The sequence below is a fragment of the Heterocephalus glaber genome, unplaced genomic scaffold, assembly GCF_053883595.1.
Source record: "Heterocephalus glaber isolate CG9 unplaced genomic scaffold, H.glaber_assembly_v1.0 deba00001729, whole genome shotgun sequence".
Lineage (NCBI taxonomy): Eukaryota > Metazoa > Chordata > Mammalia > Rodentia > Bathyergidae > Heterocephalus > Heterocephalus glaber.
In genome coordinates this window covers 11,008,261-11,036,172 of record NW_028258440.1, presented here as the reverse complement: position 1 = coordinate 11,036,172, position 27,912 = coordinate 11,008,261, and the positions used below count along the sequence as shown (strand labels likewise).

Sequence of the window (27,912 nt, the reverse complement as noted above, 5' to 3'; positions counted from 1 at the left end):
TATTCCCTTGCTGGTTATCTTCCCTAAAGAATTAAAAGAATCATACCACAGTGATATATGTGCACCCATGTTTATAGCAGCACAATTTTTGATAGCTAAAACTTGGAAACAACCCAATTTCCCATCAGCTGGAGACTGGATAAAGAAAATGTGGATTTTTAATAAAATGGAGTATTACTCAGCCATCACGAAAGAGAAACTACAGACATTTATAGCTAAATGGATGCACATTGAGGCAATACTCTTAAGTGAAATAAATAGAACACACTTGTGTAAATACCGAAGTTTCTCTAATGTGAGAAACTGAAAGTGTAAATAAGGACTAAAAGGTATAATAGATAATGTGAAATAGAAAGAAAAGGTGCAAAGGGAAGCACAAATGAGAGGGGTAGGGGAAAAGAAAGAAGAGAATGGTATTCATATGAGACAATGAAGAAACGGAAACAAAGTCTTTGTAGATAGGGAGAAGGGGAGGGGTTAAAGGCAGGGCAGGGAAATGGGGAAAAAATAAGAACCAAGAGAGATTATGTAAAGGTGCAAATTTCCAATGATGAATGTCATTATATTTTATACCTTAAATGTAGCAATATAATGAATAAAAAATGAATGAATGAATGAATAAATAAATAAATATACCTGCTATCCAATGAGAGCTCTGGAGGAATGACGTGAGTACTGTCCTTGCCAATGAGGAATTTGATTCGATCATAGAAGAGTCTTGAAGTGTGCTGAGAGAAGATGGGATGGCTTTGCTGAATGAGATCAAGAGGATCTGGGGAGCCCTGACACAGAGGGCTTACATAACAATTGCTTTGTTGACAACAATCAGGGTCCACACAGTCAGTCAAACCATCTGGAAAAAACCCCAACAAATCCACATTGATATTTAGTTTCAAGAGAAGCAGCACAGTTTAAAATTTATGAAATGGAGAAAAAATAGTATATAAAGATAACCAATCATATTTTGAGTTTATAATCTGTCAAATTTGCATGTTTTTCATGAATTATAGCTCATTGACTTTACATGGCACTTCAAGAAATTAAAACTATTTTGTTCATAAATCTTTGTTTTTCAAATTCTCCAGCATTTATCAGCTGGAGAATGCAGTTTATATTGTTACAGTTCAGCTTTTAGGTAGAATATTCTCTTAGGTACCACTCTTTACAAGTTTCCACCTTCTTTGTTGAGACTATTCCTTCAGAACAGCAATTATTTCTTGTAGTTCTTTTGAATTCCTCTCACATTGTACATCTGTGAACATACAATTAACAAGTACTTACCGACTCGAATATGTTTGTATTCTTAAAAAAAATTTCCCAACAGTGTTGTCTGCTAGTAATTCCCGAAATAGAAGTTGAGATTTTTATGGTGACAAAATATCTAGGGCAGTGATTTTCAGAGGTGCAGTTATTTACCTGTGAAGCTTATTAAATATGCATTTGCTTGAGCCCCACCTACTGAATCAGAATTTCTACAGAGCCAAGGAATATGATTCTGTAGCACACTGAAGTTGCAGAACAATTTTTTAAGGAATTTGTAGAAGGAGCTAGATTTACTTATGCTGTGGCTGTTTTTTCATATGATTACCGCTAAACTTGAATTATGTGAATGTGATGAGTACTCTTTCATTTTCTGAGACTTCATTTCCTTCAGACTTCTGACTCCACTGTTGTACCATGAACAAGAAAGTCATATAAAGGCTTCACTGTTTGATGGAAAAATTTTGTAGGGCTTAGGGTTTACTTGAGGAAGGGAGACTAATGAGGATCTAATGGGTGTCAAATATTGTGTTAAATGCAAGAGAGGTAAAGTTTTTAGGTGCTCAGAGCTTAGGAAAATAGGTATGTGCAGAGAGCCAACTCTTACACTAGTGAAATGGAAGAAGTACAGTACTATAAGAGAGTGTCATGCAAAGAGAAGGAGTTGGAGTGATTAACTGAGCAGACGGATACTTCATCTCACACCTAATAGGCCAAAAGTTAAAGTCCTTCCAAGGTCTTTAAGGCAGGCAAGTGGCTCTAATTCAGTTGTTCAACAAGGGTAAATACTAAGATGCTAATCTTTTTTTTTTTGCAGTGGAATAGGGAGGTTCAGATGGATCACTGGCCCCTTAGTGCTGCTGATGAGTTACTGGCACTGGTTTCCTGCAGCTCCTTTGCTTGCTCTCTCTCCCCCATTTGGCTGTTCCTGTCGAGCTGGAGGGATATGTACCACAGCTGGGGGCGATGAAAGCCAGGAACACCAGGAGAGTAGGCATTTGGAACAGCAGCCCTAGGGCACCCAGGAAATTTTTTTCCCCACATGTGGTCCTTTCAAATTCTCTGTACCGTAGACACTACTTTGATTTAAAATGCAGTTTGCTTTTTTTCTTGCTTTCCCTGTTTGTTCAGTATATTCATATTTCTCCATATACATATTTCGTTTTCACTGATGATAACTTTTGAGTGTGGATTTATTTAAAAAAACTTTCCTTCTCTTTCCCTCTCTTCTCTCATTCAGAAAATTATATTAACAGATTTTCAATAGATTTTAGATGTTACTGTTCCCCTCCCTCTAGTACGTTGTTCTCAGCCTCTTATTAGCACATTACGTCTTTACTCTGCTAATTAAACATCTGGATACACTGAAAAGCTAGCATATATACCAGCTTGATTAAAGGAACTCTCTGATGCCTTGAATTGGTACATAACACATTAAATAATGGAAAACTGCTTTTCAAATGGGCAGTCACCTTTATTGTACCTTGTTATTGAAAAGTGAATTTGTTATCATTGTGATAATATATGTGGAAGCACCTAGTGTCATGCCTGGAAAATATTAACAAATGCATGAGTAATAGTCAGATTGAGTATTCACAGGCTTCATCCTATCAACCACACAATTCTAACTTATAGAAAAGAAATAGATTTTAAATAAATACTAATGCCAAAATGATCTTCAAAATTGGATTCTAAAGCTAAACATAGAACGAATTCAAAATCACGACTCACATTCTCCTCTAGGTATGAACTATAGATCCCAAGGTGATGTTTCATATTTAGCAATTGCCTATTATACAGAGTTGACCCTCTGAGATACTGTTTTCTGAGAAAACAGTAAGTCTTCTGTTCAATCTAGAAAGGCCACGGGCAAGCCGATCGATAATGGCATGTGACCTCTAAATTATAATTCTTAGGCAAAGCCAACATATGGGCAAAGATCTACTTACCAATTATCACATTAGATAACACCTTGTACAGTATGTGTAGACTGTTACATAGAAGTGCAAATGACAGTCACACTAAATGTGTGTGGGTTTTTATTTTTGGTTATTAACAGTTCTTTTATTTTTCTGAATTGGAATCTGTGGCATCATACTGACAGTCAAGCTCAGAGTGTCAGATATGGAAGTGTCAAATGTTGACTGATTTTAATTTTAGGACCTGTCCCCTTTAAGAGGATAAAAACTAAAAGTAGCTGAAAAGAAGGAGGTTACATTGTCATGAAGGGCTGAACATGGCAACCATTGATCTTAGCTTTGCCAACGAATTTGGGACTATGCCAATTGGCTCAGTTGATGCTCATGAAGATTAGGGACTACATTTTCTTGCTATGTGATCAAGTCATCACAATTAAATTTTTGTCTACTGGATGTGTGCTCTTGGTTGAAGAAGAGAATGAAGGGAATATGAGTGATATAAGAGAAAGTCATGTTTTCATGACTTTCCCCATAACTCAATCCCCAAAATGAATTTATTCATATGTAACCTTTGGGAACAGCACTCATATTATCATCTTGATAAAAATAAACAGCTGGTTCATGGTAGGGTATCCTGAAGAAGTGGGAACCATGAATAAATTAGTTAATATTTGCCACGTGGTAGGTACTTTCACACATATTACTTCAGTTATACCCTACAATAACATTGTTAGGTAAATATTATCATCCTCATTTTACAAATAAAGAAAGGTAGGGTAAATGTGATTGCACAGTTATAAATAATCTGGGAATCATAATAACCTGCAGTATTCTGACTACGTGCTGAGTCATACATCCAGCAGCATCATCTTAGCAGAGACATTTGATAAATATTAATTATTGCTATTATACCCAATTCTGGTTTATACTGACTGTAAGTTGTCTAGGTATAGAGTCCTACAGGTAGGTGCAAATGGTCTGCAATGGCAGCTTAAAGTGTTGCACTTCACTTTTATTGAAGTTGCCTTCAAACTGGCCAGAGGGCATTTGACTTCTTTGTAGCACATTCAGTTTATTTGAATGTGTTCATTTTGCAAACTATGTTTGATTAGGTTGTCATGTATGCAACTCCTATGTGATTCCAATAAGATGGATACAGTTCTAATGCTACAGAAAGTTTCATTCATTGAATTTTACTGATAGAGAACGTGTCCCTATTGTACAGGGCGTAGATTGAAGTTTAATCTTTTCAGAACAGAGACAGGGTTTGCCAAACCCTAAAAGTCCTATTTCTATGACACTTGTAAATTTGCCTAGAGATTAATAATTGCTGAACAGATGCATCAAAATAATGTTAATAGATTCTTCATTGATACCACACTTTCATTATCCACTTTTATTTCAAGGATTTTCTCATTCATTTTCAACACTGCAAAGTATGCAGATGGATGTCAAGTATCACCAGCCTTAGTTGATAGATAATATGTCAGGCCCAATCATAGAGTGGTGAACTCATTTGTGCAGCTTAGATTTTTCCACCGTCGGTTGCATCTGGAAGCACTTGGCAGTTTATGCTCTCATGACTAAGTGATAATCCTTTAATAAACAGGTTGCTTGGAAATGAGGAGAGTATGATTAAAAGAGAATAATTAGGAATATGCTTTCTGATGGTAGGTCTTTTGTACAACCAAATTTCAAAAGTAAATGAGGAGTTGGTGTCTGGCTCTTAAGTAGAGCAAATATTATCGATTCATTGCTCCTTTTCTTTTATTTTCCTATTTATTAAACATTGCAGTATGCTGGTGACATTTAAAACATGAAGTTCATTGATCCATGAGCTTATATGTGTGCATAACTCACTCATGGTGCTGTTTTCTAGATCTAGAAACACTATACTACGAAGAGGCTTTGCAAATAGCTATTACTTTTAATGAATGGTGACTTCTTATGAAGAGTAATTCCTGGAAGAGCCTTTTCTTTTAGGCAATTAACTTATTGATTTTTGCCAATGAATATGAATATAGACCACTGGAAGACTTTGCACATGAGAAGCTTGGACAAATACTCAAAGATTAGAGAAAAAACCTTTTTTTAAAAAATTAAATCCTCCTATTCTACATCATTTTAACCTCCTCAATGATCTTTCCATAACATCAGAGACTACTTTCTTTCCTCTATAACTAGAGTAAATAAAATGAAAACTTTATTTGATGACTGAATATTTTGCAAAACTTACAGTGTTCTATATGTACCCTGCTCATCTTTGCATACTAATATCTCCCTGACTTACTATGTTCCAGGAATATTGATTTGCCTTTTGCTTCCTAGAAGCATTTATACCTGCTGCTTCCTTTGCCAGGAACAATCTTTCCCTTTGTCCACTTCCAGACATGGTTAGTTACCTATACACATTTTCAGCACCCTCAAATTTTCATAGCATTCTTCACAATTTTAAATATATTACTCTTTTGTTGGTTAATATCTGTCTTTCTTGCTAGACCATAAGCATCATAGGAAGAAACTTAACATTTTCTCCCCAGTGCCCAGTACAATATTTGGCAAGAAGCAGTAATGTATAAATGGAAGTTGAATACACTATGTGAAAGGTTTGGCTGAAAGGTAAACATTTAATTAAACACTGATTCAGTACTATCCAATAAAACTTTTTTTCAAAGTTGGATATGCTGTAGTACTGTGATGTCCAGTACAATACAGTAGCCCCTCATCTCATGTGGCTATTGTGCACTGTGTAACTGAAACACTGAATTGTTAACAAATTCAAATACTCACTTCTGGCTATTGGCTGCTGTACCCGATGGTGCAGATTTTGATGTCTCCAAATATTTAGATATTGGATGCTACATAAATTTCACCAAACATTGTAAAAGCATTTCAAAATTCACTAAGTCAAATTTAACATGTCGTTTCTACTGTGGTTTCATCCTTTGCTTTTATGTTTAAGAAAAATTTTGCCACTGTAAGAGCTATCACCTGTTTTCTTTTAATTTTATTTGAGTTTTCCTTTGCTTCTAACTCATTAATCTAGCTGAAATATTTTTGATATATGACATGAATTGAAAATTTAAGATTTTTTCTTAATAGTTACCCTAGCAACATTTTATTTGTTTTCATGATGGCTCTTTTCCCACTGATATTTGATCCTGGTTTTATGATACACTTAATTTTTATTTGTGCTTGAGTGTGTTCCAGAGCTTTTATTTGATTGCGTTTGATTATAGCAATGCCAGTTTGTTTTAATTCTTAGCTTTAAAATACTTTAATGTCTGATAGTTATCATCACTATTCTTTGTTTTAGCTATTCTGACTCAGTTAATAAATTATTCAAACTTTTTTCCATATCAACTCATATGTGGATATAATGTACAGTGATCATATTTTCTACACTCCAAATTAGGACATGTGATTAACAAATTTAAATGTGGTCACCGTAATGCTATCTCCTCCAAGCATAAGATTGTGCAGATGATAGATAATTGTTGACTAAAAGAATAAATAAGTCCAAAGCCTTTGATAAGTTTGTGACTTCTATAGAAATTAGTTCTTATAATAAGACAGTTCTCCTTTTGAATGTTAAGAAAAAAATTCAAAAGTTACTTGTTCTTATTTCATTTTCATTTTTCAAGGAGCTTTTAGGCAGCTTAGAGAGAAGCTGTGTTACCCACTAATTGTGCAGCCCAATTAGTTACTAAGAGTTTCAATGTACTGAATCAGAGTGTAACTAAAGTCAAAACTGCAGGAAGTAGCAGCAGTACTAATGAATATTCAAAGTTGATTAAGATGCAAAAAAAACCCCACCATGCTTTAAGTATCAGCTATAATATGGAATAATCAGGTAGCAGCTACTTGAAGCAAATTCTTGAAGGAGATACTTTTTTTGATTGGAAGGGTTTTATGAGGATCACTTTTTTTCAAAAAGGTTCAATTGATACTTTCTGATTTAATTAAAACACACACATATACAAACATTTATGCAAATATTAATCTTTAATCATATTCAGCTAAATGAATCCAGCTGTTCTGGTAAGCTGGAATGCTGAGATCACCAAATAAAGGGCATTTAATGTATTGCTAGAGGTAATATTTAAACATTATAAAAATGGAATTATTGGCCCAAGATCTTAGTCATGGGTGGTTCAGAGCTTATTCAATCTACCTTTCTATTTCAAAGTAAAACTAAATCTATATCTATCAGCAATATGATCTTAATCCTACTAAAGAAAAAAACAGTACTTGAATCACTTAAGGAGCTTTCCACCCTGCTCCCTAAAGACAATCACAAAAATATGTGGATTTCATATCAGTGTCTTTGGTTTTTTAATTTGCATATAGATACACAATTTTCAAGGAATGTTCAGAGGTCAATACACATTCAGTAAAATCTTCTGTACCTTCTGTACCACTTACCACAGACACTGAGAACTGATAATCCATTAATATTTAACCAAACTATTCATTAAACCTTTTTGGCTGCCTTGAGGTGACCTTGAGGATATAAAATGCTTTGTAATTAAATATTCAATTATTTTTATTACTTTACTAAGTAAGAAAACTTACTTGGGCTCAACTCAATTTTGGCTCAAGCCAGAAATTATAATTGTATAGGTTGTTAAAGTATTTTCTGAGGATAACCTTTTCATCAACATATCAACTGAGAAATCTCTATTTTTATACCAATGAGCCATTTCTCTAGGTTTACATTCTATATTTTTGGTTTGTTTGCCGTATGACCTCTAGCAAATAACTTTTTTCTGCCTCAGTTTCCTATGTTGTAAGTAGCATCATTAGTAATTACTATATAATGGGGATTAAGTAAAATAATTCACAAAAGGACTTAGCACATTACTGGTACAGAGTAAACCTTAAATACAGGTGAGGTGCTGTTATTATTAATTATATTATGCATATAACTATGGGCCATGGATCGTGCTTAACAGCAAGACAAAAAAAAGAATATAATTATGTGTTTGATTGTTGCATATTATAAGCAACCAGAGAGATTAAAGAAGTGGATGTCAGAGGTTTCATGGGAGATGTGTTTTGAATTGATACTTAAATGATGTACAAAGAATGATGATTGCAGAGGAGAAGGCAAACTGGACATATAAAGAAAGAAATAAAAGGAAAGTGAGTCTTGAAGGGCCATAAAAATAGTTGGTCAGAGTATCACTTAATTGAAAATCTCACTCTGCTTTCCCAAAGTTGGTTTTCAAATTATCTGGGTAGTAAATAATCTCTTCAGAAAACGGTCATTTCTCTGTGTGTGTATTTATATGTGTGTATAGTGTTGTTTATTAATTTCTGAGTTGTTCACTTTAATTATCTCATTTAATACTTGTTACCACCCTATTAGAGTGTTAATACTATTGTCAACACCACTTTAGTTTGTTCTAGCCAAAGTAAGTAACAGAGAAACTCTTACATCCAGTTTAATGCTTTAGCTGTAACTCCTACCTTATTGATTTAAAAGTCATGTTTGGATTCAAATTACAAGGAATGCAAGTGTCTAAATAATACGGAAAATTGAGGAGTCAAATTTAATAGTTTACTTCATTTTTAGCTAAGATACTGAAATTAATTTTTTTATTGATTTCATGTTTTCTTGCATAAAAGTATGGGGAAAGTGAGGATTTATTGTTTTAGGCTCACCCTGAGTTGATGTGGGCTGTTTTGAGATCTGATTGTACAATATATTACATGCCCTGGTTGGCTTGAGTGAAATAGAAGTAGTTCCCCTGGGCTCGGGAGCCACATGTGACTTTATAAAATATCATGTACATGGAAACTAAAAAGTTGATCTGATAGAAGAATGGAATGGAATTGTGGTCACTAGAGACTGAGAAGAAGGGAGTGGGGATGGAAGGAAGTTAAATTAAGGGGTACAAAAACATAGTCGGATAGGAGTTAGTCTGATTTTCTATATCACAGTAGGGTAACTATTAGTTATAACAATCTATGAAGTATTTCAAAATAACCAGAAGAGTATGAAAATTCCCAACATATGCAACAATATATGTTGGAGGAGATAGAAGTACTTATTACCTAGACATGATTATTATACACTGCATACATGTGTGCGAGTTTTGTACAATATCCTATAGCTAGGTACAAATATTATGTCTCAATAAAAATAACAATAAGAAACAAAACAAGTATAGGTCTTGAATTAGATATAAAAAGTTTTGGGCTGGGGATTTAGCTCAGTGGTTTCGCCGTCTGCTGTGCAGGCTCAAGGACCCGAGTTCAATCCCCGGTACCAAAAAAAAAAAAAAAAAAAAAAAGTTTTATCATTAATTGTCTGAATACTGTGTTTTCTGAAAGATATTAGGAGTTGCTGCAATGTAGAGACACAAGTGGGTGTTCTAATGAATAACAAAGAAAATATTTTACTGTGTGTATAGTGCAAAGTACACTCCACATCTGGCAGCTGTCACACATTAATTTAATTTAGTATATTAAATGTTGTAGGCATGGGATGTAGCATGATACAGTATATGTGCTGCTGAAGCAAGCACAATAGCATGATATAATAGTGAAGAAAACTGACTCTGAAATCACACAGCCCTGAATTGGAACCTTGACTCAGCTACTTTCTAGCTCTGTGACCTTGGATGTGTCACTTTCCACTTCCAAACGAAGCTTTAATTTTACTATCTATAAATAGGGAAAATAATAGAACTGATACCTCATGGAGTTATTTTGAGAATTATGTGAGATATAATATACAAAAAAGATACCTAATTGTTACTCTTGGCCAAGTCAGTTACCACTGTGTTCCAGGCCGGGCTATTTCTCCTTTTTACAAATATTATAAGTGGCTCACCTCCATCATTGTCCAAGTTGTCTCCACAAAGCATTTCCATGACAACATTGCAGCCTGTTCCACTCCAACCCACCTGACACACACAGTGCCAACCATTTTGATCCAGGGTGCATCGCCCATTTCCAAAGCAGAGCCCTGGGCATCCATCTGAAAAGACAACGGAGAGTAACAATCACAGAGACATCAGATAAAGATTGGGCCATAATGATGTATCTGTCTACAGGGATGAATTTAATTATCTGGGTTCCATTCAGATGTGGTGTTGAATAAATGGAAGAGGACCTTGCTTACTTGCAGAACCTTCCCAGGGAACTTGTTATTCCTTCTCTTGCAGTGTTTTTCCTTAGAGAGCCAATTAAGCATTATTAATGCTACCCCCAATTCCCAACTTCCAGTGCAGATGTGATGAAAACTATGGTGGGGACAAGGAATGTCTTTTCTTTCTTTTCAAAACACATATCTCCTCATCTCAATCAAAACTGAATGTTTGGTGCTGTATCTGCTTGTGGCCAGTAAGTTGGGAAAATGCAGTTTCTATGAGGAGAAGCTTTCCCTAACCACTATAGTGCCTGTGCAGATTTTTTTCCTTGGGATGTGTTGTTTCAGGACTTTGGTATATTGGTATACAGTTCAGACCATACCATTAAGTATTTTCACATATGGTACCTTAGAAATGTGCTGCAGTTGCTTTGCATCTATTCCGCATTTCAAGATTATTATTGATCTGAGAGCTAAAGATTGAAATTTTTACTTTTCTCTGGCATCTCTAATGGAAATGAGCATAATGTGATGCCTATAATAATAATAATAAATGCTCAGCAAATGTTTATGGAATTAATATATGCCAGATTTAGACTTTCAGAATTCTAGAGAATAACAGGCAAAATATAGTTAAGAGGAAAGTATAATGTTTCTGCAACTTTAAGAAAATTTTATTTTTATTAGTACATGTATAGTCCTACTTCCCATGACAAATGTAATCATTATATATTGCAATCAAGTCAGTGACTTATCCACTGCTAAGACACCAACACTGACAATGGTCTATTTTTATACTTGGTTCTTTTTCTTTAATATCATTTCTAAAATGTCCTACTCTTTCTACCAGTAGTTCAGAGTTAGCCTCTATTGAAGGGTAAATGTACATGTGCCAAGTGATAAGTAGTAGATGAATAGAGACAGCAATAACAGTACGTGTCTTCTGGATAGTTTCCCAGGAATAATACAAGGCTAGATCTAGATTTTACTGGGAATAGTACAATCAAGATTCTTTTCATTTTCTGTCTTTGAAAGAACATTTCAAAAGTACAAAAAGCGAAAAAATAAGTTTGTAAAAATCTGTAGAAGTAACCTCGTGTTCCTTCCAAATGGTTTTCCAAGCAGTTACCAGAAGGTCAGAGGAAGACAAATTTTGAAATAAAATGACAGACAGTTGCTAAAAATATGAAAAGTTTTATGTATGTAATATCCACAAATCATGGCATAGGATCAATTACATAGGTTTGAGAAGGAAATTTACCCAGTTCTATTCTAATGGATAGTCAATGGATAAGGAGATATTAGGGACAACTTAAGATGTGTTCATTCTGAAGCTGAGATGATGAAAAGCACTAGAATAACTGACAGAACAATTCCTTTTCTCTATCAAAGGTAGTTCTTTGGAGAGATGGATGATGAGGTACTTCTAAGGAGATAGTTCTGCCCTTGTAAAGGGTCCTTGTGTGGACTTAGAAATATATTATGTTTTGTAAATTGTATTTATAAAATTAATTTATTGGTACTCTTTTGATACAATTTGATCACATTCATCATAGGGAATTTGTACCTGTACATAATATACCTTGATTCTTCTTGTTTCCCCATTCCCTTCCCTTCCTTCCAACCCTTCTTCCTCTCCTTATTTACAAGGTGAAAAGAAAAAAAATAAAAGGAAAAAATAGAAACAAAGCCATTCTTATGTTAAAGGCACAGTTTAGCTGTCTACTCAAACCTAGTTTATGTAATAATTGTATGGCTGTGTTGTACACAGACACACACATATACACACCAGCACACAACTCAATGAAAAGATAAAGTAAAATAGTACTTAAAAATACTTATCAGTCCATTCTATACTTGGCAAAAAGTGACTCTTACATGTTGGAAAAACAAATTACCTTTTAGCCCAATTATTATAGTATGATTCTGAAAATATTACATTTCAATAAGGTTGTCAAAAGTAAAAAAAAGACATAAAAATCAAAAAATCTAAAACACTGCCCTTGTTTTCCCACATGCATATTTTTTCTTAAAACATTTCTGTTATAAAATTGATGAAAAACGTCTTACCTCGAACAGCATCTAAGTAGTGAGCTAAAAAGAGGGGGAAAGAATGATTGAATGAATTTCTGGGAAACCAAAACTATACAACATGTACTAATGGTTTACCATCTGTTGCCTAGGAGGAGAACAGCAAATGGTGAGCTGCTGAAATGCCTACAGCTCAAAAGTTGGTACACTGGTCTGCACAGTTTGCGAATAATATTTTCTGTGGGAAAGATATTAATGGCTTTTCTGTAAGAAACTCTATCAGGCTTCCTAAAAAGTGTCATATTTCACTAAAATTATAAGAACTGAATTTTTACATTTCAGTAATTACTTTTGTGAAAGAGCACCAGCTTCAACCTTTTATTAGTAATATCTTTAGAAGGGAGTTCTGGAGTAACCACCTTTGGTAACCACCACAATATTTAAATCCTCTTCTATGAAGGCCATAAACTTACTGTAGTACAGGAATGTAATTACTTAAGCTGTGGCTGAATCTCACCCCTCACCACCTTTTTAATGAATCTTAAATATTTACCTTTAGTAGAATAATAATGCAATTTATTAAGATTATATTTTACATATGTTATACATTACTTTGGCAGGTCCCAACCATTATAACAAAATACTTCAACTAAAAATGAAAGCTGTAGTAGAGTCTATTGGGGAAAAAAGCCCACAAATAATGAATTGTGTGTTTAGAAGCCTACTCTTGCCTTTGTTCTACGTGAATTGCTTTTGTCTAGTCATGGAATGCCACTGGAACATGGCGACCTATTTTCCTCAGCTGAACATTGGCAATTGTATGTGTCCCTCTGTATATGCAAGAGACATTTTTGTGGCAGATATGCATCAAGGGATTTCATTTTTTAAAGAAAGTGCTTTAAAGATAGAAATCTTAATTATTACAAATGTCTTTTATAATGTGAAGATTACATGGTGGAATAATTATTACATAGGCTTTTCAGGCCTACAGACTGTTCTCCTACGCAATGTCCTGAAGTTTGTGAGATTGGTAACAAAGGATGTGAGAGAGTGGATATTTCAGTAGAAACTCTACACTGCCAAATAAGGATAAACAATTCAATACAGATGTTCTATTGGTGATAGGTCAGCAATGCCTTCCTCATATACATTAAAGACAGCCTCTAATGATACCAAATGGCCCCTGTTGAAGTAGTCCCATTTAATGAAATTGCCTCTAAGTGCTTTCAACTGAAACAACCTATACTTTTCAAAAGGAAAAATGGGCAGTGAATATTACCTTCACAACAAAAGCACTTCTCTTATTAACTAATGACACTTTATTCCGATGAATCATCTTTCATTTGAGTAATTCAAAACACTTGAAAGTAGAAAACATAAGGAATACTGAAGTAATGAGAAAGGAAATGACACAAGAAATAACTGGGTTACTATCAGTAAAAGAAAAATCGTTTTAGTTCGCAGTACTTTAAAACTTGTAGCCTACACTCCTCCTCCACTTCTCTAACCTCAAATTCTACTAAAACCCTGAAATCAACTCACTAGATTGCTCTTACTGCTTCACTTACTTCAATTTCTGTTGTCCAAAATGTGGTGGTACTTACCAATTGTGCAGTGGTCGCCTTCCCATCCAGGGCTACACTCACATTTTCCGTCTTTGCATTGGCCATGTTCAGCACAATGAGAATGACAAGAGCGTTCCGCACATGTTGGCCCTACCCAGCCTTCTTCACATTGGCAAATTCCCCTTGAGCACACCCCATGGCTACCACACTCCATGGTACAGAGTTCTGTGGAGAATTCAAATAAAATTCATTACCATATTTTATTGGAAGCAGCATCCATTCTTTCCAAAAGACATGGAATTGACAAATATCCTAGTATATATGTTAAATAAAATATTTATGAATATTTTATTCAAACAAAATATATAAACAAAATGTCACAAGGAACTCTAGCATTTAAGTGAATATATAAAGAACAATGTAAAAAAGGTAATTAGGTCTCCATGTACAAAATAAATTCTAAGCCAAATTGATTTTGAGGAGTCCATAGAATGATAATGTCCTTTAAGCATTAGAAATGGAATGAATGCCCAACAAATGTCAAGGAGTTTTTCCCTAAAAATTCATTAAGATCACAGATAATATTTTGGGGATTTTATGAATCCAGGAAAGTAGCATCCTAAGTTAAGTCAGGAAAATGATTAGGAAGATAATAAATGTCTAATAATATTCATAATATACAAAAGTTAAGCTGCCAATGACAGTAATCAAATGGTTTCTCTGATCACACAATAAATATTTGCATTTATTTAGGCCTATAAAATGACTCTTGGTTGATTAAAGTACACAACCTTCCTATCATGAAATATTATTCAGTAGTTAGCCTATATAATGATGATGTGTACTGTCTTTGTAGCAGTTCTCTCCTTTGTCCTTTTGACTTTTTGATGAGAAATGTTGAATATTAAAATAATATCAGTAGAGAAACCAAAATTAAAGCTTGACAAGGCTCTTTCTTGATTTAATTTACTTGTGGAAGAGGAAGAGGTGGGATATTGAAAGAATGGAGAAAGTTTGGGGTTTAATGGCCATATGTCTTTGAAGGAAAAAAGAGAGTGCTCCAGAAGCACAGTTGTCCTTTTCAAATTCTGAAATTGGTTTTATATATTAAGAAGTATTGAGATACAATGATATTAAGAAGTACCATAGTAGCAGAGTAACTTTTTAATAAGTGACAATCTTTTATTCTGATAAAGCTATTGTTATGGAGTCTATTATAATCTCGATCAGTCTGTTAACAGGTGTTCTTTGAAGGTTTGAGTATGATGGGAAGAATAATAAATTTTAAGAGACAATACCTACCTGCCTGATACCTCTGTTTAACAGCTATGTACTCTTGGACAATTTACCAACAAGCTCCCTTAATCTCTGCTTGTGTAATCATATAATGGAAGTAATAATGATTATATCTCTAAGGGTTATTAGATTTGAGATATATATTTTTTGAGGTAGAATCAACAGAACTTACTCAAGATTGGATATGGGGAATAAAGAAAAGGGAAAACAAAATTTTGTCTTGAAGTAAATGGGTAACGCTGCTATTAAAAAAATAGGAAAGTCTGGGGGAAGAATAAGGGTGGATTATCAATCAAATTAATCTCTCTCTCTCTCTCTCTCTCTCTCTCTCTGTCTGTCTTTCAGTAGCATACATGATTCTGAAAAGCTAGGGCTGAAGATGGAAAATTGGAAGTCTTTAGCATATAGGTAGCATTTAAATACATAGAACTGGTTGACATCCCTAAGAGAGATAAGAGAAGAACCTAAAAATCAATCCTAAAATATTCATGGATTTAAAGACTAGATATTCTGCTATAAATATACATAATTGTTAATTGTCCACTAAAATAAAAATTTAAAAGATCATGCAAGAGCCACCATGAAAGGCCATTGGGAAGAAGAGAATGAGTGATGGGAGTAATCCCAATGAGGTTAGGGTGGAACTACAGCCCAAAGAGGACACCTTCTCAAGAAGGAAGTGATTTGATTATTCGAACTTCTGGAAGTCATGTAAAACACATTCGGAGAAGTGCCCATTGAATTGATGAACATGGAAATTGTTAGTGACTAGAGGAAGATCTGTATTGATAAGTGGTAGTTATAAAGCCGGACTGGTATGGATGAAAGAAAGAATGGAAAGCTATGTTGGGGATCACCAGGTTATAAGAAAAGTTCAGGACACAGAAAAATATATCTTTAAAAAGTGTTCCTTGGGCTAACAAAAGGTAGCTCAGATAGAATTATCCCCAAATAGCCCCTGGATGGGTATATATATATATATATATATATATATATATATATATATCTGAATCCCTAATGAGTAGTCTTGATTTATAATTTTAGTTCTTATAGTGGATTTAAGATTGTAATTCTACTCACCTTCATGGCCTCCCCTGAGACCCTAAAAACTGAACTCAAAAGGCCTAAGATCATAGAGCTAATTGGCCAAAACCAATCAAGTCAGAACTGACTAAAACAATTACTGGCAAACATTTTCTGTATGTTGTTTTGTAAAATTATAAATCTTAGGCATGGAGGCATATATCATTCTGGATTTTGCCTGAAAATAATAGGACTAGATGAACAGTATCAGCAAAATGGCAGGTCAGGCTATTCTTAAACCATCTCCATATAAATCCTTAGAAATGTTAGATATAATGAAACAATTTTAAAAACTGCATGTCATAGCTCACTAAAAAGAAATTCTCAAGTGCCAGAGGCATAGAATATTCTAACTGCCAAAGTAGTAAGCATATGAGTCAATCGTCTGTCAGCCTTGAGGGTGATCAGAACCAATAATGACTAAGGGTTTGTGTATTTATTTCCACAGAGAAAAGAGATGAGATCTTGGGTCCATTCCTGCAGAAAGTCAGGACCCCTGAAAGGCTGCAATCTTGGTTAAATAGTGACAAACTCTACCCACTAGCCCAAAGAGATGGCAAGGAAGCATTGACAACATTATAAAGGTAATGATAGTAATAATTAAAAAGACAAGAGTTAGAAAATAATGTAGAACTAAAAATTATCTAATAATAATACGTAAGATGAATCACCCTGAGCTAAATATTTGTAAAGCCTTGTATTATTCAGGAGTTAGGTAAGAGATACTTTGTCAAGTATGCATATGAAAACTTAAAGATGGGATTCTGTTTCTAGTAATATAGGCAAAAGTAATCTTTATTGTTTCCTCCTGATGAGAACTAGAAAATATGGGTAATATCTTTTTTGAAAGATATTAGAGTTCACAAAACAGTGTCAAATTACTGTGTCAAGTTTCCAGGAGAAAAAGAAAACCAAGAGAGGTGAGCCTGAAATTCATGGACATTTTCCTGTAGTGTCTGTCAACTGTGGAAAAAGAGACTACAAAAGCTCAGAAGCTAGGTTGAGGTTGTCAGTCTCACTGGGGGAGAAAAAAGTTGTATAGATAGTGGCTAAGATTCCAACATTGAAGAAACCATTAGGTCATATATATGAAGCAAAATGGAAGGTACAAAGTAAAGGACAAATTCAAAATCATAGTCAAATGCTTTACTACCCCCCCCTCTCAATATCTGATATAACAAGAAAGCAACAAACAGAAAGGCTCTAGAATTTTGACTAAAGTGATTAACAGATTTGATGTAACTGACATATAGAAAAATGCAGTAAGTGACTACAAAATTGATATAATTTTCAAATGCCTAGAGAACATTTACAAGTAATAACCATATCCTGGGCTATAAAACACATCTCAAAATATTTCAAAGAACTGAAATCATATATAGCATGTTTTCTGCCTAATACAGCTTGAAATCAGTAACAGAAGATGAATATAAAATTGATATATGTTTGAAAATCGAGAATATACTTCTGAACAAACTATGAAACAAAGAAGAAATCATGAAAATTAAAATAGTTTGAAATGAAAGAAAATGAAAGTACCACATATAAAAACTTTTGTACACAACAAAATCCAAGTGTATAGGAAATTTTATAAGGTAGAAAGGAAAACCAATCCCAAAATAATGACCTAAGCATCCATTCTAAGAAATTAAGTAAAGAAGAGCAAAGTAAACTCAAAGAAAGTAGAAGAAAATAGTAATTATAAGAGCAGAAAGAAATAGGAGCAAATACTGTAGAATGAATAAACAAAGCCAATACTTCATGATTTGCATAGGTCAATAAAACCGAAAAATCCCTATGAGAACTGACCAATAAGAAAATATAGAACACCGTATACCAATATTGGAATAAAAAAGATGAGTCCTCGATGGATATTACGAGTGACTTTTTGTCAATACATTTGAAAATTTTGAAGGAATGGACAATTCCCAGAAAAACGCATTTTAAATGATAACAACACAAGAAAAAAGGAAAACAGTAGTTTCCATAAATAACCTTAATCCATCCACAATGAAGAATATGCCCAGAAAACTTCCAGTCTTAGGTAACTGAACTTGTAAATATACCAAACCTTCAAGGAGGAAAACTTGAAAGAACTTTTTCAAAGAATAGAAAAAGAAATGCTTTACAATGGGCTTTATGAGATCAGCATAAGCTGGATATACAACTCCAACAAGCATGTTATAAGAAGGAAATATGGACCAATCACATGTATATTGATGTAAAATTCTAAACAAAATATTAATGTGGAAAATCTAGCATTACATAGGAAGAATCATATCATAATTACTTTGTGCTTATTTCAAGAATACAAGAATGGTTTAACATTTGAAAATCAGTCAATATAGTTAATCACATATATAAAAGAGAAAACTCATGATTCTCCCCATCAGTATATGAAAATTATTTGATAAAATACAAAACATTCATTTATGATAATAAGGTATAGCAAACTAGACTAAATGGAGTTCTAAATCTGGTAAAAATTAGCTACAAAATACCCATAGAAAATTTATTTAATAATGAGATGTTGAAAACTTTTCTTATATTATTGAGGCTGAGCAGGGTACCATTTTATCGTTTCTGTGCAACTTAATTCTGAAGGTCCCAGCAAGTGAAGTGATGTAAGAAAAATGTATAAATATTAAAAGGAATGAAGTTATCATTATTCAAAGACAGTACTATGTGAAAAGCCATAAAATATCAATATTTTTGAATTAATATATGAATTCATGAAGACATTTAGATACTAGACTAATATATACATCTATATAACAACAGCAACCAATAAGAAAAATTTTAAAAAGCTATTTAAAATTGTACATGACATCAAAAAAAAACCCCTTAAAATATGTGCAAGACATATACTAAAAATATAAAACGTCATGAAAAAAATTAGAATAGACCTGGAAAATGGTATTATGTTTTTGGATTGAAAACCTCAATTTGGAATGGTGCCAGTTTTCCCCAGAGTATTCTGTAGATTCAATACAATATCAATCAATATCTCAACAGCTTTGTGTGCATATATGTGTGTATTTGTATGTGTGTGAGGATTCTGAGTAGCTAAAGAAAGAAATAAAACAAGGTGAGAAGATGTACTGTAGCTGATAGCAAAATTCATGACAGAGTTATGTTAAAGTAGGTGGGTATTATCATAATGTCAAATAGACCAAAGTTCCACATATATAAGGAAACTTAATTTATGGTAAAGATAGCACTACAGATGTGAAAAAAGACTATTATGTTAAATTAAATGGTTCTGGGAAACTGAATATCCATTAGGAAAAAAAATCTCTACCTCATCCTGTAAGCAAAATCAATTGCAGATACAATGTGGTAAACATAAACCAACAAAGCTTCTCGAAAAAAGCATAAGAAAGTAATTTCTTGATATTAAGGTAGAAAAAATTTAAGGAATACCCCAAAAGTCTAGCCATAAATGTAAAAAAATAATAAATTGGACTACATCAAAATTAAGAACTTTTTTTGTTTTGTCAACTATTTTTTATTGGTACATTTTAGATATATGTAATGATCACATTCATCGTGGCATCATAGGCCTGTGCCACCACACCCACTGTAACAAAGGGGATTTTTTGTCTTTTTTATTTTACATTTTTCATGACAATTATGACATTGAAATGTTTAAGTGAATATGTAATTCTTAAAGACTTAATGTAAATTAACCTAATATGACAAGGACTTTTGTGGGATTTTCAAGGTCTTGCTCAAGTAATTACTATAAATGATTTTTAGAAATGCAGAACAATCTATGAGGAATAAATTATTACTGTGGGGGAGAGAAAATAGGAATAGAAAAAGATGATATCAAAATACAACTTTAGAAAGCTTGTATGCAAGGAGCTGGGAGTGCAGCCCAAAACTGCAGAGTGCTTATCAACCATGCTCAAGGCCTTGGGTTTGATCTCCAGCACCCCCAGCCTCCCATCTCACATACAGAAAAACATTTTAATGTTATCAGTTTTATAATTATTTTACTTGACTAGGTCTCTTGGACCCTTTCTCTGGATATATATCTTGAAGTATTAAAGTGATTACAAATGAAAAAAAGGCCACTAAAGTGACTACTATCCTCAGGGCTTTGAACCAGTTGGGGTAATGCAGCAAGAGAAAAACTTCAATGTATAACACTACTCCTAAACCTATTATTACTGTGATTATGGCTTCATTGAGGCTTTCAGAAATGAGGAAAGCAAATCATGAAAACACAACAGGAGCTACACTGTTAGCTAAATTAAGGTAGTTTGGTTTGGCTGGACTCCCTTCTGTCAGAGCAAAACCCCGTCTGATTCATAAACCAGAAATTGGCTATGTAACCCATCTGAGTGAAAGCTAATAGAGGGAAATAAGACTGTCATCATCATAATTAGTGGTGGAACAATGAAGGGGATTAGTCCTGCCAGTTATATAAAATGCTGGCTTTGGGCTTTTAGGCAGGTAAGGGATGGTGATTGGTGGCCTGGCTGGAAGTACTTCTTGCTTTTGCTTCTTCTTAAAGCTGCATGGAGATGTATGATAGCACTGTGCCTTACTCATACACACTGGAAAAGAAAGAAAACACCAAAGTTTTCGAAACAAAGGTAAAAGTTCCCACTGGAGAGATGTCCTGAGAGAAAGTGTACCCGTTCTCCTGCTGGGTCTTAGGCTCTTTGTGAAAGTACACTTCAGCACTTTTGAAGATGCTTGGGAAACCCCCTGAATGAAGTGCAACACACTGGGCCCCATTGAAAGTCTTCTTCAGGAAGAAGCCAAGCAGTTCTGATTAACATATTTTTATAGCTTAGTAGAGGGGCTAAATCAGAAGAATGTCTCTCAGTTTGAAAGCCATAGGTCCAACCCTCAGACCTGATACTTGACAAAGGTGTGCAGTCATGTGGTAAGTTGAGCTGTAGGAAGAACCATTGACTCAAAAATTAAGAACTTCTTATCAAAAGGCAGAGAAGAGACATGCTACAGAGTGGTAGAATATATCCACAGCACAATTAACTGAAATAAGAGCTTATATTTGGAATATGGAAAGAATTCCTTCAAATTAATAATAAAGACAATCCAAAAATGGGCATCAGAAATGAATATACACTTCTCAGATGAAGTTCAAATAGCAAATAAATATACAAAAAAAAGTTTAACACTACTGATCATTTGAGAGATGCAAATGAAAATAACACTGAGATTCCACTTCACTCCAGAAAGAATGGCTATTATCAAGAAATCAACCAATGACAAATGCTGACAAGGCTTTGGGGAAAAAGGAACCCTTCTCCACTCTTGGTGGGAGTGTAGTCTGGTGCAACCACTCTTGAAATCAGTGTGGAGATTCATGAGAAAAGTAGGATTAGAGGTCCCATTTGACCCATCTATTCTCCTTCTGAGTATTTTCCCAAAAGAATTAAAAACATCATATCACAGTGATATATGAGCAACCATGTTTAGAGCAGCCAGCATAGTTTGTAACAGCTAAATCTTGGAAACAGCTCAAATGCCCATCAACTGATGAATGGATAAAGAAGATTTTTTTTATACAATGGAGTACTAGTCAGCCACAAAGAAGGATAAACTTGAGACATTTCTAGGTGAATGGATGCACCTTGAGATTAAACTCTTAAGTGAAATAAATCTGACACAGGTGTAAATATTGCATTGTTTCTCTGGTATGAGAAACTGAAAGGGTAAATAAGGACCAAAATGCATAACAGATACTGTGGAATAGGAAAAAAATCATTCAAAAGGAAAGAGGAACTAGGGAGGGAGGGAGGAAGGGGAAAGGAAGAAAAGAAAAAGAAAAAAATGAGAAAAGAAGGATGAAATGGAAACAAAGTTTTATAAATAAGGAGGGGAAGATGGGTTAAAGGGAAGGGAGGGGAATGGGAAGAAAAGAGGAATCAAGCTATACACAGCAGAATGAGCCAGTGTGAGGACAGAATTACAGATATAGAAGATAAGATTGCAATTAGTGACCAGGAAAAAAAAATTGCTTCAAAATTATAAGGGAACATGAGAAATCAATCCAGCAGCTGCTAGATGATGCAAAGAAGAATAACATAAGACTGATTGGGCTCAATAAAGAAACAGGAGAGAGTGCAGATGACATAAAAAATCTCTTCACAGAAATAATGACAGAAAACTTCCCAAGCAGGGGAAAAGAGCTTGACATACAGATAAGTGAGGCATATAGGACTCTAAATAGCCTTGATCAAAAAAAATCTACCCATAGGCATATAATTGTTAAGATTCCAGAAACACAACAGAAGAACAAAGTTCTCCAAGCAGTCAGAGAAAAGAAACAAATCACATACAAAGGAAAGCCCATCAGAATCACAGCAGACTTCTCAACACAAACCATCAAGGCAAGAAGAGCTTGGAGTGACATATTCCAAGTCCTAAAAGAAAACAACCTCCAACCCAGATTGATGTACCCTGCAAAACTATCTTTCAAAATGGATGGAGAAATAAGATACTTTCATGACAAAGAGCACCTTAGGAACTTTGTGAATACCAAACCAGCACTCCAAAGAATTTTACACAGCATCCTATGGACAGACATTGAGGATCACAACCCCAGGAAGCAAAGCAGAATGGACCCATCTGGCATGACAAGAAATTAAATGGAAAGGGGGAGAACCCAACAAAAAGAAAAAGTCATGGCAATGACAAGTCAATACATTTCAGTTATAACCATCAATGTTAATGGTCTCAATTCACCAATCAAAAGAAATAGACTGGCAGAATGGGTCAAGAAGCAAAATCCAACAATATGCTGCATACAGGAAACACACTTCATTCAAAAGGAAACTCATAGACTGAAAATGAAAGGGTGGAAAACAATACCGCATGTGACAGGAACCCAAAAAAAAGCAGGGGTAGCTATCCTCTTGGCAGATCAAGTAGATTTCAAACCAACACTGATTACGAGAGATGAAGAAGGACATTACATCCTTGTAAAGGGAAGAATCCAAGAGGAAGAGATGACAATCATAAATATCTATGCACCAAACACTAGTGCACCCAACTATATAAAACAAATACTAATGGACATGAAAAGTCACATATGCACTAATACAATTGTAGTGGGGGACTGCAACACCCCACTGTCACAAATAGATAGATCAACTAGACTAAAAGTAAGTAATGAAATACTACAACTCAATCGAACTCTTGAACAAATGAACTTAACAGATGTTTACAGAGTCTTCCACCCCACAAAATCAGAATACACATTCTTCTCAGCTGCACATGAGTCATTCTCCAAAATAGACCACATCCTCACACATAGAACATGTTTAAGTAAGTGCAAAGGAACTGAGGTTATCCCCTGTATATTATCAGACCACAGTGGGATGAAATTGGAGATGCATAGCAAAAGAAACTCAAAAAATTTCATAAACAAGTGGAAATTGAACAACACACTTCTGAATAACCAATGGGTCACAGAGGAAATTAAAGAAGAAATCAGACAGTTCCTTCAATTAAATGACAATGACAATACAGCATATCGGAATCTATGGGACACAATGAAAGGAGTCTTACGAGGGAAATTCATAGCAGTGAATATGCATATTAGGAAAACAGAAAGAGCCCAATTAAACAACCTGATGCTGAACCTCAAGCTTCTAGAAAAAGAAGAGCAGGACAACCCCAAAGCTCATACAAGGGAGGAAATTATAAAGATCAGAGGAGAAATCAATGCAATGGAGACTAAGAGAATGATACAAAAAACCAATGAAGCCAAGAGTTGGTTCTTCTTAAGAATCAACAAAATTGACAAACCTTTAGCCAACCTTTTCAGAAAAAGGAAAGAAAAGGCCCAAATCCATGCAATTAGGAATGAAAAGGGTGAAATTACAACAGACCCAGCAGAAATCCAGAGGATCATCAATACCTACTTCCAGAACCTATATGCCAATAAGATGGAAAACACAGAAGAAATGGACAGATTCCTAGATACATATGAATTACCAAAGTTGAATGAAGAAGACCTAAAAATTCTGAACAACCCAATATCAACCAATGAAATTGAAAATGTAATTAAAAACTTATCAACTAAGAAAAGCCCAGGCCCTGATGGCTTCACTGCTGAATTCTACAAGATATTTAGAGAGGAACTGCTGCCACTACTGTTTAAACTCTTCAATGAAATTGAAAGGGAAGCAATACTCCCAAATTCATTCCTGGAAGCAAGTATCACCTTGATCCCCAAAGCAGAGAAACACCCAACTGAAAAAGAGAACTATAGGCCAATCTCACTAATGAACATAAATGCAAAAATGCTTAATAAGATACTGGCAAACAGAATGCAGAAGATCATCAAGAAGATCATACACCCTGATCAAGTGGGATTCATCCCAGGGAGGCAGGGATGGTTCATTATATGAAAATCAATCAATGTAATACACTATATCAATAGAGCCAAGGACAAAAACCATATGATTATCTCCATAGACACAGAAAAAGCATTTGACAAAATCCAACATGCATTTATGATAAAAACCCTACAAAAAATTGGAATAGATGGTCTCTACCTCAAACTGATAGAAGCCATCTATGAAAAACCAACAGCCTATATCACACTAAATGGTCAAAAACTGAAATCCTTCACACTAAAATCAGGAACAAGACGAGGATGTCCACTATCACCACTCTTGTTCAATATAGTTCTGAAAACATTAGCCATGGCAATTAGACAAAAGAAAGAAATAAAAGGAATAAAGATAGGTAATGAAGAAGTCAAATTGTCATTATTTACAGATGACATGATACTCTATATAGAAGACCCCAAGAACTCCACCAAAAGTCTTCTAGACTTAATAACCAAATTCAGTAGGGTAGCTGGATACAAGGTCAACACACAAAAATCAATAGTTTTCCTCTACACGAACAACAGACTCACTGAGACAGATATAGGGCAAACAATTCTTTTCACAATAGCACCCAAAAAAACTGAAATACCTAGGAATCATCCTAATGAAAGAAATCAAAGACCTCTTCTCTGAAAACTATGGCACTCTGAAAAGAGAGATTGAAGATGACATCAGAAAATGGACAGACATCCCCTGCTCCTGGGTAGGAAGGATTAATATAGTGAAAATGGCCCTACTTCCAAAACTGCTATATATTTTTAATGCAATTCCAATTGAGATGCCAGCAGCATACTTCATAGACCTGGAGAAAACAATCCAAAAATTCATTTGGAACAAGAAGAGACCCAGAATAGCAAAAGCAATTCTAGGTAACAGAGACATGGCAGGGGGTATCACAATCCCCAGCCTGCAACTATACTACAAAGCTACTGTGATAAAAACAGCATGGTACTGGCAAAGAAACAGACTTGAGGACCAGTGGAACAGATTAGAATTTGCAGAAACAATGCCAGACACACTCAGCCATCTCATCTTCGACAAAGGAGCCAAACACCCTCACTGGAGGAAAGATAGCCTCTTTCATAAATGGTGCTGGAAAAATTGGGCTTCAACTTGCCAAAGATTAAAACTAGACCTATATCTCTCACCATGCATAAAACTAAAATCAAAATGGATTAAAGATCTAAATATTAAAATAGAAACTCTGAACCAGTTGGAACAGAGGTTAGGTAGAATTCTTGAAGACATCGGTGTAGGAAAAGATTTTATGAACGAAACCTCAGTTGCCCGTAAACTAGCACAAACAATCAACAAGTGGGATCTCTTCTTATTAAAAGGCTTCTGCACAGCAAGAGAAACCACCAGCAGTGTGAAGAGACAATCCACAATGTGGGAAAAAATCTTCACCTGCTCTTCCTCAGACAAAGGTGTACTATCTCGAATCTAGAAAGAACTTAAAAAGATCAGACCTCCTAAATTTAAAGACTCAATCCAAAAATGGGCATCTGAAATGAACAGACATTTCTCAGACAAAGAAGTAGAAATAGCAAATAAATACATGAAAAAATGTTCCACATCACTGGTCATTCGAGAGATGCAAGTGAAAACAATGCTGAGATTCCACTTCACTCCAGAAAGAATGGCTGCTATCATGAAATCAACCAATAACAAATGCTGGCTGGGCTGTGGGGAAAGAGGAACCCTGCTCCCCTGCTGGTGGGAGTGTAGACTGGTGCAACCACTGTGGAAATCGGTATGGAGATACCTCAAAGAACTAGGACTGGAAATCCCATTTGACCCTGCTATTCCACTGCTGGGTATCTTCCCCAAAGAATTAAAAGAATCATACCACAGTGATATATGTGCACCCATGTTCATAACAGCACAGTTTGTAATAGCTAAAACTTGGAAACAGCCCAAATGCCCATCAACTGGAGACTGGATAAAGAAAATGTGTTTTTTTTTTATAAAATGGAGTACTACTCAGCCATAAAAAATGAGAAATTAGAGACATTTATAGCTAAGTGGCTGCACATTGAAGCAATACTCTTAAGTGAAATAAATAGGACACACATGTATAAATACTGAATAGTTTCTCTGGTGTGAGAAACTGAAAGTGTAAATAAGGACTAAATGTATAATAGGTCATGTGAAATAGGAAGAAAAGGGGCAAAGGGGAAGGAAGCGGGAGGGCTAGGGGAAAGGATAGAAGGGAATGGGATTAATATGAGAAAATGGAAAAATAGGAACAAAATCTTTGTGAATAGGGAGGACTGGAGGGGTTGAAAGGAGGGCTGGGCAAGGGTGAAAAATAAGAACCAAGAGAGACTATGTAAAGGTGCAAATTTCCAATGATGAATGTCATTATATTGTATACCTAAAATGTACCAATGATTAGAATGAATAATCGATAATGTAAAATAGGAATAAAAGGTCCAAAGGGGTAGGGGTAGTGGGAGGCACAGGGGAATGGAAATAAGGGAAAGGAAAAAATGATGAGAAATGGAAAAAATGGAAATAAAGTCTTTGTAAATAGGGAAGGGTGGAGGGCGTAAAGGGAGGGCTAGGAATGGGGAAATAATAAGAACCAAGATGCATTATATAAAGGTACAATTCCCAATGAGAAATGTAATTGTGTTGTATACCTACAATGTAGCAATAAAAGAATTTAATGCAAAAAAAAAAGATATATCATGTACAGGTATAAATTCCCTATGATGAATGTGATCATTATGTATATCTAAATTGTACCAAAGCAATTAATAAAAATGAAAAATGATAAAACAACAAAGACACATGAATTGTGAGAAAAATGGGCAAGAGACTTAACCAGGAATTACACAAAAGAGTATATATAAATAACCAAACATAGATGGAAAAGTGCTTAGAATCATTATATGACAAGGAAGTACAAACTGAAATAATGATGAAATACCCGTGTATACCCACAAGAATGGTAAAAATTTAAATGACTGACGGTAACAATAATAAGTGTCGGTGTCAATGTGAGGTAAAAGAAAATCTCATATATGACAGGTGATTGTGTAAATCATACAACTGCTTTTGAAAATTATTTACAATTATCTCCTAAAGTTATATATATATATACTCTGACTTAGCAATTTAATTTATTAGTATTTTCTCCACAGATTGCTAGTAAGACAATATTCATCAAGATAGATGTATAAACGTGTTCACTGTAGAATTAATATGTACTAGAAAAAAGAACACCTCAAATATGGATTAGCAATAGAACTAATAATGAATTGCAGTAATTA

General features: G+C 34.6%; 1 protein-coding gene and 1 pseudogene across 5 annotated transcripts in view; both read right to left on the bottom strand.

Annotated features, from left to right (window-relative positions):
- The window catches only part of Tenm1 (teneurin transmembrane protein 1), an 837,569-nt gene that overhangs the window by 168,062 nt on the left and 641,595 nt on the right, over positions 1 to 27,912 (bottom strand). For all 5 annotated transcript variants that reach the window (XM_087199780.1, XM_087199781.1, XM_087199782.1 and 2 more), the window contains 4 exons: positions 13,914 to 14,099; positions 12,349 to 12,372; positions 10,021 to 10,167; positions 637 to 853 (listed from right to left, as the gene is read on the bottom strand). In XM_087199780.1, coding sequence (XP_087055906.1) covers positions 637 to 853; positions 10,021 to 10,167; positions 12,349 to 12,372; positions 13,914 to 14,099 — 574 coding nt within the window. The remainder of the gene's footprint in view (positions 1 to 636; positions 854 to 10,020; positions 10,168 to 12,348; positions 12,373 to 13,913; positions 14,100 to 27,912) is intronic.
- On the bottom strand, positions 20,205 to 22,480 carry LOC106010654 (transmembrane protein 69 pseudogene; annotated as a pseudogene).